This window comes from Chiloscyllium punctatum, chromosome 9, assembly GCF_047496795.1.
Source record: "Chiloscyllium punctatum isolate Juve2018m chromosome 9, sChiPun1.3, whole genome shotgun sequence".
In the NCBI taxonomy this organism is placed as follows: Eukaryota; Metazoa; Chordata; class Chondrichthyes; order Orectolobiformes; family Hemiscylliidae; genus Chiloscyllium; species Chiloscyllium punctatum.
The window spans coordinates 43,651,213-43,670,840 of NC_092747.1; the positions used below are offsets into that span (position 1 = coordinate 43,651,213).

The 19,628-nt window shown below is 43.2% G+C and overlaps 1 protein-coding gene across 14 annotated transcripts in view; it reads right to left on the reverse strand.

Moving 5' to 3' along the window:
* sgcg (sarcoglycan, gamma) overlaps nucleotides 1-19,628 on the reverse strand; it is a 692,618-nt gene that overhangs the window by 182,413 nt on the left and 490,577 nt on the right. For all 14 annotated transcript variants that reach the window (XM_072577379.1, XM_072577378.1, XM_072577376.1 and 11 more), the window contains one exon: nucleotides 15,598-15,685. In XM_072577379.1, the coding sequence (XP_072433480.1) occupies nucleotides 15,598-15,685 (88 nt within the window). The remainder of the gene's footprint in view (nucleotides 1-15,597; nucleotides 15,686-19,628) is intronic.

Consider the following 19,628-nt stretch of genomic DNA (forward strand, 5'->3'; position numbering starts at 1 on the left):
TCTCCCCTACATCAAAGACATATTGGAAATGACTGCCAGACTACTCAGACCCTTTGGCATCATGGTAGCACACAAACCTACCAACACACTAAAACAGCAGCTAATGAACTTGAAAGACCATACACAGACAACCAGCAAAACTAATGTTATTTACAAAATTCCATGCAAGGACTGTAACAAACAGCACAATTAGAAGCCAGTTAGCTCATTTGGCTAAGTGATTACTGTGTGGTTCAAAATAACATCAGCAGAATGTGTCCATTTCCAGTTCGGATTATCCGAAGGTGATCTGGTATGAAGCCAAACTGCCCATCACTGACCTCTATGATCATTGGTAGGGAAGAGTCAGTCTCATATTATCACACACTGGGGGTGTGGGATGTTGGCATCATCCCACTGCAGTTTCTGTATGTTTGAATGATTTGCTCTGTTTGAAAATCAGCAGCAAATATTTCCTTTCTGCTCATCTGGCTCATTCTCCCTGGCTATAATGACTGACTGTGTGTGTGTGTGTGTGTGTGTGTGTGTGTGTGTGTGTGTGTGTGTGTGTGTGTGTGTGTGTGTGTGTGTGTGAATCACATTGGGCAAACAGGCAGAAAACTAGCCACTTGGATACATGAACATCAACTAGCCACAAAACGACATGGCCCTCTCTCACTAGTACCCTTACACTCAGATGAAGAAGGACACCACTTAGGCTGGGACAACACATCCATGCTAGGACAAGTCAAACAGAGACACACATGAGAATTCCTAGAAGCATGGCATGCCAACCGGAAATCTATCAACAAGCACATTGACTTGGATCCCATTTACCACCCCCTGAGAAAAAGATGAAATGACATTACCATAGGAAATGACATCACCAACCCAAAGAAACCCAAAAATATAAATAGAAAGCAGGAATGATCAACAATGCTTCACTGGAGGCCCACTGAAGCTGTTACCTAGTAGGGTGATGAAATGTCTGGAAATGAACCATCCAGCTCAGTGAGCAAACCTACATACAGGACCTCAACCTGAGCTACAAATCTTCTCAAAACTCGCTAAAGATGATATAAGTCAGGGGCTGTTGGAAACATTAGCTACTTTTATAATTTCTGGATCATTTTTATACTTTGTGGTCAATGGATTATTTACTCTGTATTCTTTAGTCCTTGGCAGTGGAACCGTTAATCTCAGATGTATGAGGAAATATTGTCTGTGTGACTTTGAATTGGATTCATGATTTAATTGGAATCGATGGTGTAAATGTATAAGGCAAACATGAAAAGGCCAGCAGAGACCTAATGTCTGAAAAATGTTATCAGTTATGGGATGTGTGCATCGCTGGCTGGGTCAGCATTTATTGTTCATCCCTATTTGCCCTTGAGAAAGTGGTGGTGAGCTGCCTTCTTGAACTGCTGCAGTTTACATGCTGCAGGTAGATCCACAAAGGAATAGGGAGAGAATTCCATAAATTTGTGATTGAAGTCATAGTCAAAAGGTATGCTTTGAAATGTATAGATCAATGATTTTGAGGCTATATTTAAATCAAATAGCCTTTGGAGGAGCAGTGCAGGTATACTGCGGCACAACTTTGACCTGCTATTTTCAAGGGTATCTGTCATTGGCTCATACTGGCTTGTTGCATTTCCACAAAGATCGCCACATTATCCGGGTGCATCATGCTCCAGAGTGGGCTGGCTCTACTCCTTTTGATGTTGAATTGAGGATGATGGTGAAGAAGAGCAGGTTGAGGACTCAGCTTTGACAGGCCCAACCTTTACCTTGAAGTTTCTTGAGTCGCCGGCGCTACTGCTCACCGACAACAACAGTCCCTGTATGTGTCCCAAATGAGTCTCGTGTATCTTTCCAGGACACCATTTTCGTTCAGACATTCCCACACCTTTCTCCTTGGTGTTCTGACATACACTTTTGTCAGGTTAAGGTGAGCTAGGTATGAATCCTGTTGCCCCTCGCAATTTGTCTTGGCCAATTAGTACGCAGTGAAAATTGGGACCATGGTGCTTGGTCCTGGTATGAAGCCAAACTGCCCATCACTGACCTCTATGATCATTGGTAGGGAAGAGTCAGTCTCATATTATCACACACTGGGGGTGTGGGATGTTGGCATCATCCCACTGCAGTTTCTGTATGTTTGAATGATTTGCTCTGTTTGAAAATCAGCAGCAAATATTTCCTTTCTGCTCATCTGGCTCATTCTCCCTGGCTATAATGACTGACTGTGTGTGTGTGTGTGTGTGTGTGTGTGACCCAGCACCTTCCAGGCCTCCAGTTCCCCTTGGTGGAGGGAACATTGCACAGCAATTGTATACTGCATTGCCCTACATATTGAGAGATACTGCTACACTATCAGCTGCAGCAATGTAAATCTATGGCAGGAAAAATAAGAATCATGGTCAACTCAACGACCAAAGCCAGTGATGTCCATTCCCTGGTTATATTTTAGTCACAACTTGCAGCTCAAGTTGTGACTACAGTAGGTAACATAAGTTGCTAACAGCCATTTGGTGAAATCAATGTGGGAAAAGTGCTTCCTGGAGACTCTTTATGGACATAGACCTCCATCGCAGTGCCACACCCCTCACACTTTCCTGCCTACTCTCCTTTTCCAGCTCAAAGCCTGACTCATGGCTTGGATAAACTGCTTCCAAATTTGACTAAAATAATCTAGTCACCAGCACAACATTGTCAGTGGAAATCAGAATCCATTCATGGATCACAGAACACATAGCCTGAAGGGAGTGCCAGAGGCTATGTAGTATCCTAAGAGGGCAAAACAGCAAGTAAGCATAATGTAGGAATGTACCATGTATATGGTGCTCTCGAGTGTTTCTTACTGATTGTTAACATTATAATTTGCTGGTTGTAAATCAATTTACTTAAATATTATACTGAGAATATTTAATGCTTCAGACACAAGCTATGGATGTCATGTTGCAGATTGACTTAGTATTGTTAAAGTTAAAATCTGCTGGACTATAACCTGTGATTTTTAACTTTGTCCACCCAGTCCAATGCCGACTCCTCCACATCATGGCCAGTCTTGTTTGGCAGCTGACGCTAACCAAAGGTTCGAGACCAGAAACTGCATTGCAGGCCCAACCTACACGTGAGTAATTCAACAGGAGATCAGTCAATTCAACTATTCAGTGTGCTTTAGCCAAAACTGGGCCTCAGGCTCATTGTTTGCAGATGGTTCATTTGATTTTAGTCTGTGCTGGTTTACCATGGCATTCCAATCTGACGAGATGAATGAAGTGGCACATCCCAATTTTAACCCAGACAGAACTGGAAATGGACACATTCTGCTGATGTTATTCTGAACCACACAGTAATCACTTAGCCAAATGAGCTAACTGGCTTCTAATTCTTTGACTATTTCATCATCACAACACAACCGATAGGGATTGAGTTAATCTTGGAGTTCAGATTGAATCTGCAAGTGACTTGAACTTCATCCTCCTTGTTAATTATGTTCTCACATCTCTTGATTAAATCTTGGCCTCATTAGTCCCTCTAAAATCATCATGATTCGAAATACAAATAATGATTTACTTCATCCACCTGAATAAATTTCTTATGAAATTCTTTACACGTCCCTTTTTCAATTTGAAACAAGTCTTAATAAATTGCCAAGTACATTATTGTGTTTAAAGCAGCCACAAAAGTTATGTGCAGCAGTAGAAAAGATGAGTGACAGGCCTGAAGAACAGGCAAGAAAATGTGCAAAAAACATATTTTAAAGAGGATACTGATGATCTTGCCAACTGACCTTTAGTTTACAGGAACCCAGTGAGCAATCCAATCATTGATTTATCTTCTCTTAAATTCAGGTGACATTTACTGATGCCACAATGCTTTTACCTCCAGAATTATGATTAACTGCACCTCATAAATGCAAATATCTCAATGTATTACATGGAAATGAGTTGTGGTATAGGTTGTACGATTGCACAAGATTGATGACTGGGGTTGATCACACGTGTTGCCAAGGATAAGCAAGGGCTTCCAATAATGTGACAAATGTAATACTTGCCCAAACAATTGCATAATGTGAAAGAATAAAGACACGTGCAGTGTTATAGCACTGTCACATTTCAAACGTTTTTGACCATTTTTCAACAGAAAGAATTTGAGTAAAAGAATTATGTTTTAAGGTCGGGCTTTGAAGCAAAGTGCATTCACTCAAGGTTAAAAAAGCAGTGAGATAAAAGGTATTAAAAATGCCAATGAGTTAAACTCTGATGTTAATTTCTCAAAGGCTGTAAACAATAACCAATTCATTAGCTTGTCTTCTTATTTGATAAACATTGTTTCGAGATGCCCCTGAATGAGGTACTTCTATTCAGAAAAAGACAGATAGTCTTTTATTTAAATAGAAAGTAATAATGCTGAGAGTATTAAAATGCAAGATTATTAAAGGAAGCTATGTTGTTTAGAAGAATATTAAGATGATTCACTAATTTACTCTTTTAAAAAAAATATGTTATTAAGTCAAGATGTTTTTACCAGTAGAACTAAGTGACTGATAATTGCTGCTTTGCTTATTCACTTGATATATAATAAAGCATACTAATGATTCTTATCTTGCCTCACCTTTACAAAATGCTTTTTCTTCTCTGTTTGAGACATGTATGAGAGATAAGTATAGTTGGATAAGTAATATTATCAGCACATGTGAAGTTCTAGTTGCTATGACCACTAATGCCAGGCCCAAAATGTTCCACAGCTAACTATATGAGGAATTAGCTGTGGAACCCTGATTTATGATTTACGAAGACAAATGTAGATACAGTCAGAACAACACAATAGAAGCCCAATTAAATACATACTTTAGTTTAGTCCTCACAAAATAGGACACAAACAAGGTCCTACAAATATTGGGAAACACATAGAGTCATAAAGATGGCCAGGATGGAAACAAACCCTTTGGTCCAACTTGTCTGGGCTGACCAAATATCCTAAATTAATCTACAGAGGAACTTTGATTATCCGAACACCAATTTTCCGAAAATCGAATTATCCGAAGGTGATCTCCTGGTCCCGATGGAAACATTACATCAAAGACGTGTTTCCAACAGTGATCGGGTCTTTTGTTTACAATGATTAAACAGACACCTTCTCCAGATGACTGTCTGCCCGCCCTCTCTCTCTCCACACACTTTCGATGAAGTTCTATACAGTGGTGTACCCTAAACCCCCCCCCTTCCCTAGATAATCTCTCCAACATTGTTGTCCTGTACAGGGCAAAGGTGGAACCTGTCAAAGTGTTTGTGTCCTATTTGGAGACTTACCCCACAAAGGCAGCAGCAGCAGCAGTCTTGTTGTTGGTGTACAGTCCGGCTGCTCTGGAGAAGGGGTGTGGGTGTGTGCGGGGTTGTGGGACGGGCGGAAGGGTGGTGTTGCATGGGGCAGGGGGGGCAGTGTTGGATGGGCTTGTTGGTTGGAGTGTGATGTTGGGGCAGGGGGGCTGAGTGGTGGTGTTGCACGGAGTTAGGGGGCAGGGTTGGGGGTGGAGGTGGGGGCGGTGTTGCACGGGGTTGGGGCGGGGGCACGATGTTGGGGCAGGGGCAGTGTTGCGGTTGGGGGGGCGGTGTTGGGGCAGGGACAGTGTTGGGGGCAGGGGGCAGAGTGGGGGCCAGGGCAATGTTGGGGGTGGGGGGTGGTGTTGCACGGGGTTGGGGACAGGGGGGCAGTGTGGGGGCAGGGGGTGGTGTTGGGCAGGGGTGGTGTTGGGGTGGGGAGCAGTGTGGGGGTGGGGGCGGTGTTGGGGCAGGGACGGTGTTGGGGGCTGAGGGTTGGTGTTGGGGCAGGGGCGGTGTTGGGGCTGGGGGGGCAGTGTAGGGGCTGGGTGGGCGGTGTTGGGACGGGGTGGTGTTGGGGCGGGGGCAGTGTGGGGGTGGGAGGGGCAATGTTGCACGGGGTTGGGGGCGGGGGATGGTGTTGGGGTGGGGGGCAGTGTTGCACAGGGTTGGGGTGGGGGGTGGTGTTGGGGCAGGGTTGTGTTGGGGTAGGGGCAGTGTGGGGGCGGGAGGGCAGTGTTGCATGGGGTTGGGGGCGGGGGGTGGTGTTGAGGCAGGGGCAATGTTGGGGTGGGGGGCGGTGTTGGGGTGTGGGGCGGTGTTGAGGCAGGGGGCAGTGTTGGGGCGGGGGGCAGTGTTGGGGCAGGGGGCGGTGTTGGGGCAGGGGTGGTGTTCGGGTGGGGGTTGGTGTTGGGGCAGGGGCAGTTTGGGTTCGGGGCAGTGTTGAACGGGGTTGGGGGTGGGGCACGGTGTTGGGGCAGTGGTGGTGTTAGGGTGAGGGTGGTGTTGGGGTGGGGAGTGGTGTTGCATGGGGTTGGGGCCGGGGGGGGCGGTGTTAGGGTGCGGGCGGTGTTGGGGCGGGGGGTGGTGTTGCACGGGTTTGGGGGTGAGGGTGCGGTGTTGGGTCAGGGGTTGTGTTGGGGCTGGGGCGGTGTTGAGGTGGGGCGGTGTTGCATGGGGTTGGGGGTGGGGGCGCGGTGTTGGGGCGGGGGCGGTGTTGGGGCAGGGGGCAGTGTTGCACGGGGTTGGGGGCGGGGGCACAGTGTTGGGGCAGGGGGCGGTGTTGCACAGGGTTGGGGGTGGGGGCGGTTTTGGGGCAGGGGGTGGTGTTGCACGGGGTTGGGGCGGGGGCGCGGTGTTGGGGCGGGGGCGGTGTTGGGGTGGGGGACGGTGTTGCACGGGGTTGGGGGCGGGGGCGGTGTTGGGTCAGGGGTGGTGTTGGGGCGGGGGCGGTGTTGCATGGGGTTGGGGGCGGGGGGCGCGGTGTTGGGGGGGTCGGTGTTGGGGCAGGGGGCAGTGTTGGGTCAGGAGTGGTGTTGGGGCGGGGGGCGGTGTTGCATGGGGTTGGGGGCGGGGGCGGTGTTGGGTCAGGGGTGGTGTTGGGGCGGGGGCGGTGTTGCATGGGGTTGGGGGTGGTGTTGGGGCAGGGGGCAGTGTTGCACTGGGTTGGGGGTGGGGCGCGGTGTTGGGGCAATGGCGGTGTTGGAGTGGGGGGAGATGTTGCATGGGGTTGGGAGTGGGGGGGGCGGTGTTGGGACAGGGGCGGTGTTGGGGCGGGGGACTGTGTTGGGGTTGGGGCGGGGGGGCGGTGTTGCACAAGGTTGGGGGCAGGGGGGCGATTTTGGGGCAGCGGCAGTGTTGGGGCAGGGGGTGGTGTTGGGGAAGGGGTGGTGTTGGGACAGGGGTGGTGTTGGGACAGGGGCGGTGTTGGGGGCTGGGGGCAGTATGGGGTGCGGGGGGCGGTGTTGCACTAGGTTGGAGTGGAGGGGCGGTGTTGCACAGGGTTGGGGGTGGGGGTGCGGTGTTGGGAGGGGGGCGGTGTTGCATGGGGTTGGGGTAGGGGCACAGTGTTGGTACGGGGGCGGTGTTGGGGCGGGGACAGTGTTGCACGGGGTTGGGGGCGGGGGCGGATTTGGGCCAGGGATGGTGTTGGGGTGGGGGGTGGTGTTCCACGGGGTTGGGGTGGTGTTGAGACCGGGTGGTGTTGGGGCGGGGGACGGTGTTGCACAGGGTTGGGGGCAGGGGGTGGTGTTGTGACAGGGCAGTGTTGGGGGCTGGGGGCAGTGTGGGGGGTGGGATGCGGTGTTGCACTGGGTTGGAGTGGGGGGGTGGTGTTGCACTGGGTTGGGGGGTGGGTGGACAGTTTGGGGTGGGGGGGGTGGGGCCTCACATGTCATGAGCTGCTGCAGTCTCCTGAATGGGGAGCTGACTTTAAAAGCTCCGAGCCCCAGAGGAGAGGCATTTTAATCGATTAACCGAATAATCAATTATCCAAACGAAATAGTGCCCGCCCATCACGTTTGGATAATCGAGGTTCCCCTGTAGTCCCTGTTACCAGCATTTGGCCTTATCCCTTCTCATTCTTCCTATTCATATACCCATCTAGGTGCCTTTAAATGGCGCAATTCTACCAGCCTTCACCATGAATGGGGCAGGAGGGCAGTGATAATCTACATCATAAAGTACTTAAAGAAGTGGCCCTTAGAAATGACTGATGTATTGGTGGCCATTTTTCAAGGTTCTATATTTCTGGAATAGTTTCTTTGGATTGGAGTGGAGCTAATGTCAGCCACCTGTTTAAAGGAGGAGATAGGGAGAAACCTGAGTAATTATAGACTGGCTAGCTTAACATCAGTAATGGGGAAAAAGCTGGAGTCCATTATAATAGGATTTAATAGCAGAGCAGTTGAATAACAGTGTAAGATCAGACAGAGTTAGCATGGATTTAAAAAGGGGTATTATGTTTGACAAATCTACTGGAATGTTTTTAGGGTTTAGCTAGCCAAATTGATAAGGGGGAGCTAGTGGATGTGATTTACTTAGACTTTGAAAAGGCTTTCAATAAGATCCCACATAAGATATTGGCATGAAAAACTAATGGGATTGGACGTAATTTACTGACATGAATAGAGAATTGGTTGGCAGACAAGAAACAAAGAATAGGAAAAAGAGGATCTTTTTCTGAGTGATAGCCGGCGCTTGGGCATATATTTTGATATTTTTATTCTAAGGATATGGGGTAGGCAATTTAAGACTGAGATGAGGAAAAATGTCTTCACTCAGAGAGTGGTATGCTGTGGAATTCTCCATCACCGAACATAATTGAGCCTAAAATATTGAACGTTTTCAAGAAGGAATCAGATATAGTTCTCAGGACGAAAGTGATGAAATGATATGGGGAGAAAGGGGGAACATGGCACTGGTCATATGATCATATTGTATGGCACAGCAGGTCTGAAAGGCTGAATGGCCTATTCCTGCTCCTATTTTCATATTTCTGATATTATCTATTTCATTGGAGAAGCTAAATGTAATATCTCAATTTTTCAGATGATACAAAGCTCTGCAGGGTGTTGAGCTGTGAGCAGGATGCACAAATGCTTTAGTGTGATTTGGACAAGATGACTGAGCGGACAAATGCATGGCAGGTGAAATATAATATGGATAATTGTGAGGCTATTTACTTTGGTAGCAAAAACAAGAAGCCAATAGATTGGGAAAGAGGCAATTGCAATGAGACCTGGTGTCCTTGTACACCAGTTGCTGAAAATAAGTAAAGAGGTGCTGTGTACAAATGGTATGTTGGCTTTCACAGTGAGAGGATTTGATTACAGAAGCAGGGATGTCTTGCTACAATTGTATAGGGCCTTGGTGAGACCACACCTGGAGTATTGTGTGAAGTTTTGGTTTCCTTACCTGTGGAAGGATGTTCTAGCTATGATTTGAATTGATTTAATTTTGTCACATATATCTTGCCACAAAGTACAGTGAGAAGTGTTGGTGTCACTATGCTCTGGCGCCATCTTAAAACACAGTATAATAAAGCAAAACATAGAATATAAAGGTTGAAAAATGAAGATATAAAGGAAGTGTTCAACTTTACAATCTTTCTTGTTAAATGCTCTGTCATTGGCCATGGGCCAGGTGGCCAGGCATGAATCCCCTCTGCTGCGCTGCCAAATTAGAATGAAGGTCACTGCTCTTTGGTGCCATTTCACCTCCACCAATGCCCTTGTCACTATGAGTCCTCACCGGAGCTCATCGATGCAGATATCACCAATGCTGCCAGATCCTGAACTAGCTCAAACGTGACTCTGCCGCTTCCATCAGTCCACTTTGGGCCCAAACTCATCTCCGCCTCCACGAATCTATGCTGAACCACACAGTGCTAGGATCCAAGCTCACCTCCACCGCAGCAGCCATGAGTTGGTACTAGGACTGTCTTGACGTTGTAAGAACCTGCCAGGAACCAAAACTCTCCTCTGATTCTGCTGCCATAGGTCTGCACTGAGGCCCTGCTGCTAGGCCAACTTGAGTTCGTGCAGCTGGGCCTACTTCAGCCCCTTTGCTGGGTCTACTCGAGTCCCTGCTGCTGTGACTACTTGAGTCCTTGCTAGTTAGTCTACTTGAGTCCCTGCTGCTGGGTCTACTCGAGTCCCTGCTGCTGGGTCTACTCGAATCCCTGCTGCTGGGCCAACTTGAATCCCAGCTGCTGGGCCTAGTTGAGTCTCTGCTGCTGGGCCTACTCAAGTCCCTGCTGCTGGGCCTATATGAGTCCCTACTGCTGGACCTACTTGTGTCCATGCTGCTGAGCCTACTCAAGTCTGTGCTGCTGAGTCTACTTGAGTTCCTGCTGTTGGGCTACTCGAGTCCTTGCTCCTGAGGCTACACATGCCCCCGCTGCTGGGCCTACTCGAGTTGCAGCTGCTGGGCGTATGTGAGTCCATGTTACTAGGCCTACTCAAGTCCCTGCTACTGTGGCTTAGACGTATTCGCGCTGCTGGACCTACTCGAGTTTGCGCTGCCTGGGCCTACTCAAGTCCGCGCTGCTAGTCCTACTTGAGTCTGTGCTGCTGGTCCTACTTGACTCTGCATTGTTGGGCCTACTCGCTGATGCTATCGCCGCAACCCAATTCTTCACCGAAGGATGAGTATAATAAAATAGAACATAAAAGACACGAGAGAAGAGAGAATAAAATGAAAACAAACAAAAAGAAAAGTCGGCAGAGCAGATGGGCCCTGGGCTCAGAAGCCCTACTCCACCACTATCTCACTGGAAGTAATGGAGTGAATGCAGGCATGGAAATGTAAATAAAACACATTCTTTCATAACACAATTTAGACTATAAACTATTAGACAGCTTTATTGAACATAAATAAATATATGAATGATAAGTACAAACAAATAGTAGATGTATAAATTTATATACTTGAGTGCATCTTCACAGGATATTAAAAACAATAAAATGGTTTCTCTTGCATCACACACGGTAGATTAAAACTTTGAAATACAATGACAGTTCATTGTTGGCCTGCTCTTATCTATGATGACTTCAGAATAACTACTGAGCTGGGCATAGACTTTCAAATATAAATCCATATCAAACTCTTTGTACCTGAAAATTTGTTCTACAAACAGAATGCCATTACAAACTACCCACTCCCCCGACACCCCTGAACTCCCATTGACCTGATTCAAACCTAGCTTCCTATCCTATAACAAGCTCAAAAAGGTTCACAGCATTTTGCAGTTCCACCAACTGAGGTATTACAAACCCCTATGAGATGATCTTGTGCATTCCTAAAGGTAAGGTACATTTCTTTGTGATCTGAGAAAGCACCTCGCATTAAGTCACATTTAAAGTGACTGCTAGCCTTCTATACGAAGATATTAAAATATATTGCTTGTCATTTTATCACAAATGTGACTCCAGCTCTCTATATCATGCATATCAAATGGTCGCTTGAATTTATTTATAATGTTTTAGATAAAAAGTTAATACTTTGAATACACTATCAGTCTCTGATATGTATCACAACAGAGACAGTTCTTTCTCTTTCTCAACAAGCCGACACTATTGTACAATTTAGATTTTTCTAAAAAAATTTATCAATTCAATAATTTCAGTGACAAGCAGCACAGAATAGTGTCTGTATGTTGTGACATGATGTATAGATTTATACTTGAACTACTTCCCAGGATACTCATACTGTGCCAGATTTATTCAGACACTCAAGTAGAATGCTCACAAGCCTGGAAGAGACCACATTTCAACATAAATCTTGATAACATGCAAGGCAATAGACAAGCTGGCAACTTAATCAAAGTCTGGTAATGGTTACTGCCATATGCTCTTGCAAACAGCAGCAATTATTGTTGGTGTGAGCTTTTCTTTTAGGAAAACATCAAACTATGCTGAATTATATAGACAACAATTTTGTAATGCAAGTCGAAGCTTTTAATTTCAACATATCTGTGTCAGATTTAGGGCAATTTAAATTGAGCCCCTTTGTCCAATTCTCTCCTCATAGACCTGTATTGTTTTGCTTCAATTACATATCCATACTTCCCTTTAAATATGCAATTGTTGCTTTCACAACTACTGCCTGTGGCAAAGCATTACTGACTGTGGCAACTCTCTGTATATTGAATTTCTTCAATCTTCACTCCTTGCTCTCTTTCCAATTGACCTCTCTTCATTGATTTTCCCAATCAGAATTCTCCTACTCACCCTTCTCAAAATCCTCTATTAGGATTGCTGATAGCCATCTTAGCTGCTATGAAACTGCTATCTTAGCTGCTATCAGTGCCTCCTCATCCTTGTGAATCTACACGCTGTATGAACTTAACGGCCTTTTTTCAATTAGGTGACCAAAATCAACACCACCAGCAACTCAATATTTCAGATTGATACAATGCTGCTGAACTAGAAAAATATCCCTCGTGTTTCACAGATATGCAGTAAGAAATGGATGTTAAGGCAAGGAGAGAGATATTATAAGTAGTGAGTCACAAAATGCTTGAAAAGGGGGCAGTATTCAAGAAGGTCTTAACATAGGAAAGGATTTGGGAAGGTGGAGTTTAGGCAACTGAAGACATAGCTGTGAATAAAAGCATTGGTCTCGAAACATTGATGCTGTTTCTCCGCGGATGCAGCCAGACCTACTGACTTTCTCCAGCATTTTCTGTTTTTAATACAGATTTCCAGCACTTGGAACATTTTACTTCTGTGTGGCTGTGAATGCTAAGTTACTTGAAGGGATGGAATTCCTGAATCAGAGGAATAGCAAATTTGGAAATTCATGTCCTTGAGGTGCAAGGAACTGGAGGGGCTGGAGAATAAAGACGAGAATTTTCACTTTGAGACACTGTTGAACTGTGATTCAAGATCGGTGAACAGTGATGGAGGTGATGATTGAAATAACTCCACAGGGACCAGCATCCTGAGACCAAGTCACCCTTTATTTACAAGTTGAGAGTGCTTGACACTGATCCAGCGCCCTCAGATCCATTTCCCAGACTGAGTCTGACTTTCCTGTTTCTTTTTTATTTTTTTTTTCTATTTTTTCCTTTTTTTTCTTTTTTTTTCTTTTAAAAAAAATTTAACCCCCACACTACCGCCTAAGTGCGGTAGTGCTTATTTTTATTCCCCAGCACCCATGGTGTGTGTGTGTGCAGGTGTAAAACACAGTGAAGGACACAAAGTGCACGAATCTTTATTCAATTTCCACCACCAGGAAGATAGGAAAAACACCCGAGTGGCCAGTGACAAGCACTGCCCTTCACATCAAGGGGGACTTTCCTGTTTCTATCTGTCAACCAGGGCTCCCTGATTGGACGAGATTAACAGCCCCAATCAGGGAACTCATATTCTAAGAGGTACACCTGGCTGACCTTGTTACGATCGATGAGAATGTGCAATATTGTACGGAACTGTGGTACCAGAGCTTTTCAAGAGTTGAAGCTTATGGAGGATGGTAGAAAAAATAAGACTGTAAAGACATGCTCAAGTCAAATATTTAAAGACGTTTTCTACAGGGAGTGGTGTGAGATCAGCAGCAGTTCTATGGAGCTGGAAGCTAGCTGTCTTTTATTTAACAATAATATTGGACTGAAACTCAGCACAGATTTGAATAGAGTCATAAGCTTTTAAATTTCTTTTTATTCGTTCTTGGGATATGGCTGTTGCTTGCTGCACCAACATTTATTGCCCATCCCTAATTATCGCTTCAACTGAGTGGCTTGCTATGGCTATTTCAGAGGGCAGGAAACAGCTCACCACATTTCTCTGGGTTGGAATCATGTATAGGCCAATCTAGGTAAAGATAAGAAATTTCCTTGTCTAAAGGAACTAGTAAACCAGCTGAATTTTTAACCACAATCAGCAACGGCTCCATGGTTACCATTAGGCTTACATTTTTTTGAAGAATCCAGATTTTCACTGATTCACCTTCTGCCATGGTCAGATTTGAACCCATCCTTCCAGCCTTGGTCTCTGTACTATTAGCTCAGTGACAATATCACTATGTCACCATCTCACCTGAAATATTTGATAAAGGCTGGGGAAGTAGATAGAACCAGTGAAGAAGGAATAGTACATATGGCAGAGTCCAAAAAAATGACTTAGGTTTCCTAATATTCAGCTTAAGGCTGGGTGTCAAATCTAACAGAGCAGCGACATTGGAAAAAATGAGAGAAGTGGTAGAGTGGTTCAGTTGGAACACACTGGGGAGAAATTTATTCTTGTGGTATTGCTTCAGAAGCACAGTGTTAGTTCCCCAGAGACAGTCAGCGCCATGGTTCACTACCTGCAGAGTCCATTGATTTAATAGTCGATATTATGGAAAATTGCCACATGAAGGAAGGAAAGAGCAGTTGATCGAACCATCTGTTTCCAGGGAATTAATGTAGGGTGCATGGCAAAGTGGCAGGGAATTACCATATTCTGCTTGGCAAAGTGACAGTCCCCAAAATAAATTTCAGTCCCCTTTCTTTCTGAAAATCTATACACACACATATGCTGCAATTACTTTTATTCATATGGTCATTTACTAAAATGAAACTACTCATATATGTCAAATATGACTTGCCTGAGACAACTCAGTGCTGAATCTCAATTATTACTCAATGCAACTGTAAATGGTCATAACCTATAATTCATAGCAGCTTACGCTGGTTATCAGTTTGATTAACTAAGGACGAATGAATGAAAGTACTAGTAATTTATCTTGGATACACACACACATACACACACACACGCACACACACACACAAAATTCAGGTCACTAGTTAGCAAGGTGGGAGTACCTTTAACCTCCCTAATCTGTGAACAATGAGGTCAGTTGCAGTTCCCTGTGACTATTCTTGCTGAATCTAAAGAAGCCGTGTACATTCTGGACAAAATCACAGTCCTCTTTAGTTTTTAATGTGCAGTGTTTGATGTAACATTGCATAATTGCATACATATCTAGCAAAGGAAGTTACTCATGGAGCTAATTCAATGGGTAACTTCCTGTTGACATCTAGCAGTTGAAAATTAAGGTGTAAAAACAAAAATGGCTTCAGTACCACCTGGTGCATTTACGCACTGAATCATGAGGGAGACAAGTCAATACAAATTTTGCAAATGATATTTGAGCTACAGCTGAATTTCATATAGTCATGTCACAGTATGAAGCTTACATGTAGACACAAAGGAACAATTGCAAAAGCTAGGGCAACCCATGGGTACGGGTGAGTTATAAACAATTTATTATTGTTTGAAGGCAAGCAATATTATTTGATCAACTTAATTCATCCTAAGCAGTCATGTGGCTTTCACATCTAAATGTATTCTAAAATGTGATAAACTGGATAGATAGTCCTATCAGAAGTTCATTCAATATAATAGTTTTCAAGCATAACTTTTCAGGTCTTAAACAGTCTAAGTCCATATTGGACATCAACTTCAAAAAGATTTCAGAGTTATCAATGCTAATGATTTTGCTTTTATATTTTGGCATCCACTATTAGCCCAAAGCACTTATATTATCAAGTACAATTCATAAAGGTTGAGCTTTCATTCCATTGGATTAAGGGCTACCAGTACAATGTAAACAATTTCTTTAAATGACCCAAATGATGCATTTTAGTTGCAGACTCCAATGTGCACTGCTTACCCCTGCCAACCATTTGGCCTTTTCATGTGACAATCACAAGATGGCTATTGTTGAATTGATTGTGTTCTTTAAAATTGTGAGACATATTTGAGTGAGCAGGTTTGTAAGCAGATTGTAAAACAATACTCACCCACTGTTAATCTGCCAGTGATTTGTCCTTCAGAGTTACGAGCGTTAACAGTCACATTCTGTGAAGAATCCACAAGCAAGGGGGAATCCTGCAGGAATTAAAAAAAAGGCATTTGCTTTGAATATTTAGGTATTTTGTGGAGAAAAAGAACTGACCAAAGCATTTTATACAGGGGCCAACATTACCAAAGAATTATGAAATAGAATACAAACACCAAAACTAGCAACAGGAGGAGGCCATTTAGCTCCTTGAGCCTGCTCCACAATTCAATATGATCATGGCAGGTATTATATCTCAACATCATTTTCCTGCATTCTCCCCATACTGCTTGATGCTTTTAAGAACTAAATATTTATCAAACTCTTATTTGATTATACTAAGTAACCTAGCCTCCACACCTTTCTGCAATATCAAATTTTACAGGTTGATCACATTCTGAGTGAAGAAATGTTTCCTCATCTCAATCCTAAATAGCCTACACCATATCTTGAGGCTATGACCCCTGATTCTAAACTCCCCAACCAACGGAAACATCCCCCCTGCATCTAGTCTGTCTTGTCATGTTAGAATTTTATACACTTCAATCAGATTCCCCTCTTATTCCTCTAAACTCAAGTGAATCCATGCCCAATTGAACCAACCTGTCCTCATTGTATAGTCCTACCATCCCTGACATCAACCTATTGAATCTCTATTGCATTCCCACTATGGCAATGTATTCAAATGAATGTGCATGTTACGAGTATTGCTCTGGCAAATGGGAGTAAATCCCCAAAGTAATAATGGAAGACTTTGACAGCTTCGTCAACAAACTAACTAAAGTCAGGATCACCAATTTGTTATACCAGCTATCCAATTTGCAATAGCTCTGAAACAAATAAAAGTGGTTATCAAATGTTTCCATAATGGAAATCCATTTAGTCCATTTACCACAAAATGGTGAGCATGAAAATTGCCCCAATTAATTTTATTCTTTTGTCCTTTGTTTTTAACATGCAATATGTAAAGGCAGCACATCACCAAGATTAGAAAGATTAGTCAAAATAAATCAAAAGTTCATGACTGACTAATGTCCTTTTACAAAATTATAATACTTCAAAAATAATTCTCTATATACTGTAAGTGTCAATTTTTATTCAGCTCTAATGTTCTCAATAGATTATTGCAGTGATGACATTTTAGAATGCAGTAATTTGAAGAGAAGCAAAAATGTAATGTTTGTAATTACAAAGTGTGGATTCAAGTGTGGATTGAATGTAGGATTTTAATAATTGACTTATTAGCTGTCAGCTTTTTAAAGGTATTCAGGCAATTATAAGCATTAATACATTTGAATAAACTTGTGTCATAAAAATAGAAAATATTCCATCTTAGCAGCCGTTATCTGCAAAGAAAGAAGGCCAGTTAAGACATTTTTTATATGAACTTATCAACTGAATAGACTAGACATGTTTGAAAAAACGTCATCTGACAGAGACAGCAGGATCTTGGTTACTATCTCTTCTTCCAGTGTAGCACTCTCTCACTATTGCCACCTACCTCGATTATATGCTCAAGCCATTGAAGTAAAGCTTGAACCAATGACCTCCTAATTCAAAGAACAGAGTGTGACCAATGAGGCAAGTGCAACTCATTTTCAGGGAGAATAATGGAACTTGGGAGATTCCCTTCTCCAAAGAAAGGTCTGCTTTTTGACCTAGACAAATATTGCATGGCTTTCAAAAAGGAGGTAGAGCAATCATTTAACATTAATGCTGGATGCTAATGATTTCACTAGTTCCTTTACTCCCAGGCTTGTTCATGAGAATGCACAAGAAACGATTTTAAATCTCCCATTAAAAATATATAAAACTCTCAGACTTGATTGTTGAACATCTTTGAAGTTCTGACCTCAATTCCATCTTTGAACATGTATTAAAGTATAACACAAAAATTACAATAGAGTTAAGCACAGGCATCTTGTTCAATATTCTAAATTGCTTGTCATGAAATTTTAAATCTTGCATAACCCTTTTGGAGACTTATAAATGTCCTTGAGAAACAGAGAAAATGAAATGAAAACCATGCAGATATTGTAATGAATTGGCCTTATTCAATCTTGAATTGCTGAGCAATACCCTATCAGTAAAAGCACAATTTACTACTAGATTTTAAACCTTTTGTAGAGATATTCCTTAAAAATCTTAATGTGGATTATTATTCAACCAAGACATCGAGAACAAGTTACACACTCCATCTTATATAATTATTAAAAAGGAGAATAAAATAACAGATGACACATGTTAACAAAAAATAAGACTTGACATTTCATAATTTCAGTACGTGCAAAGTGACAAAAATATGAAGGCAAACTTTTACTGTTTAACAACTTCAGTGTTTCACCATTATTTAACAAAATCATGCAGATGTTTTTTAAGACTTCTGCAGATGGGAATTATGAGAACAATGTGATACTCATGTTTCTTTTCTATTTTTTCACATTTTAACCCAACTTTTCGAGTTCACAACAGTGGTGAGTGCTGGACATGTTGGTGAGTTAAGAGTTAATAACTAAATGAAAATGAAGTATATTCATAACTATTAGACATCCCAAAGCTCTTTACTGTCAATGAAGCAATTTTTGAAGTGTAGTCACTATTGTAATGTAGTTATCATGACAGTCAATTTGCACACAGTAAACTCTTACCAAGGAGGAGTAAGGATGGTAGAGCAGGTTATGAGTTACAATTGCAAAATATGGGTGCTTCGAGGTGATCCAGGATGGACACATCTGCAGTAATTGTTTCCAAGTGCAGGAAGTTGAGTTTAGAATTTATCAGCTGGAGGCTAGCTGGCAGACGCTAAGATGCATTAAGGAGGGAGAATGTTACCTAAGCACTTTGATCCAGGAGATGGTCACACACCTTCGGCTGGGGTATTTTGATTTGGTCAGTGCTCACTGACAGCAAGGTAGGATTATGAGTGAGTTAGGTACAGGGATTCAGAGGGTGCCTTTTCGGGGTGCCTCAGCCTTTGCAGTTGTTCCATAGACTCTAGGTCTTTGCAACCTGTATGAATGAAAGGAGTGACTGCAGGGTAATTAAGCAAACTGATCATACCACCAAAGTCTGAAACCCATTCAAGCAGTGTGAGTTAAAATGAATGTAGGTAGGAGGGGAATAGGTAGGGAATACATATTATTCTCTTTCTGTGAAGAGTTTGAGTCCAAATAGCCTGCCAGGATTTGGGAGGTTTGCAGTGGAATGGATAGAATTTAGTTGTCTTGGTCCATGCAGATACCAGTAACATAGATAGAACTAGGGGAAAGACGTTATGCTGAGGGATTATGAGGAACTAAAGGCTCAGCGATTAAAATAGAAAAGTAGGCTGAATCAATTGCTCTTTGCTTAAATGTGCACAGAGTTCAGAACAAAATAGATGAATTAACAGCACAAACGCACATTATTGGGTGCAATTTTATAGTCATTTCAGAGATATGGTTATGAGGAAATCAAAGCTGACAACTGAACACTCAGGGGTTTGTGACCTTTCAAAGGACAGGAAGAAGGGAAGGGTATTGGGATAGATTTGTTGTATTGGGGTAGCTTTGCTGTATGAGGTGGAAGCAATGCAGTAGCAAGAAATGGTCTTGGATTGGATGATGTAGAATCTTTCTGGGCAGAGGTAAGAAATAACAAGGGGAAGCAGACTCTGGTGGGAGTATAGCTGTTCTTCAGAACACAGAATAAATCTATGGATAATGAGAGCATGTAAAATAATACAGCACATTAATCATGGGTAACTTTAATTTTCATGTAGATTGAGAAAATCAAATTGGCAAGGGTGGCCAGTAAACAGTTTCCTTGAGCAGTATGTTATAGATCCAGCCAGGGATCAGACTATTTTGTAATGCATAATGGGCCAGTGTAATGAATAATTTCAGAGTAAATGATACCTAGGCAACTGTGAATATAACATGATTGAAGTCAGCATTCAGTTTGAAAGGGAGGAACCTGGGTCAGAAACATTGGAGCTGAGGGCAGAGTTGGCTG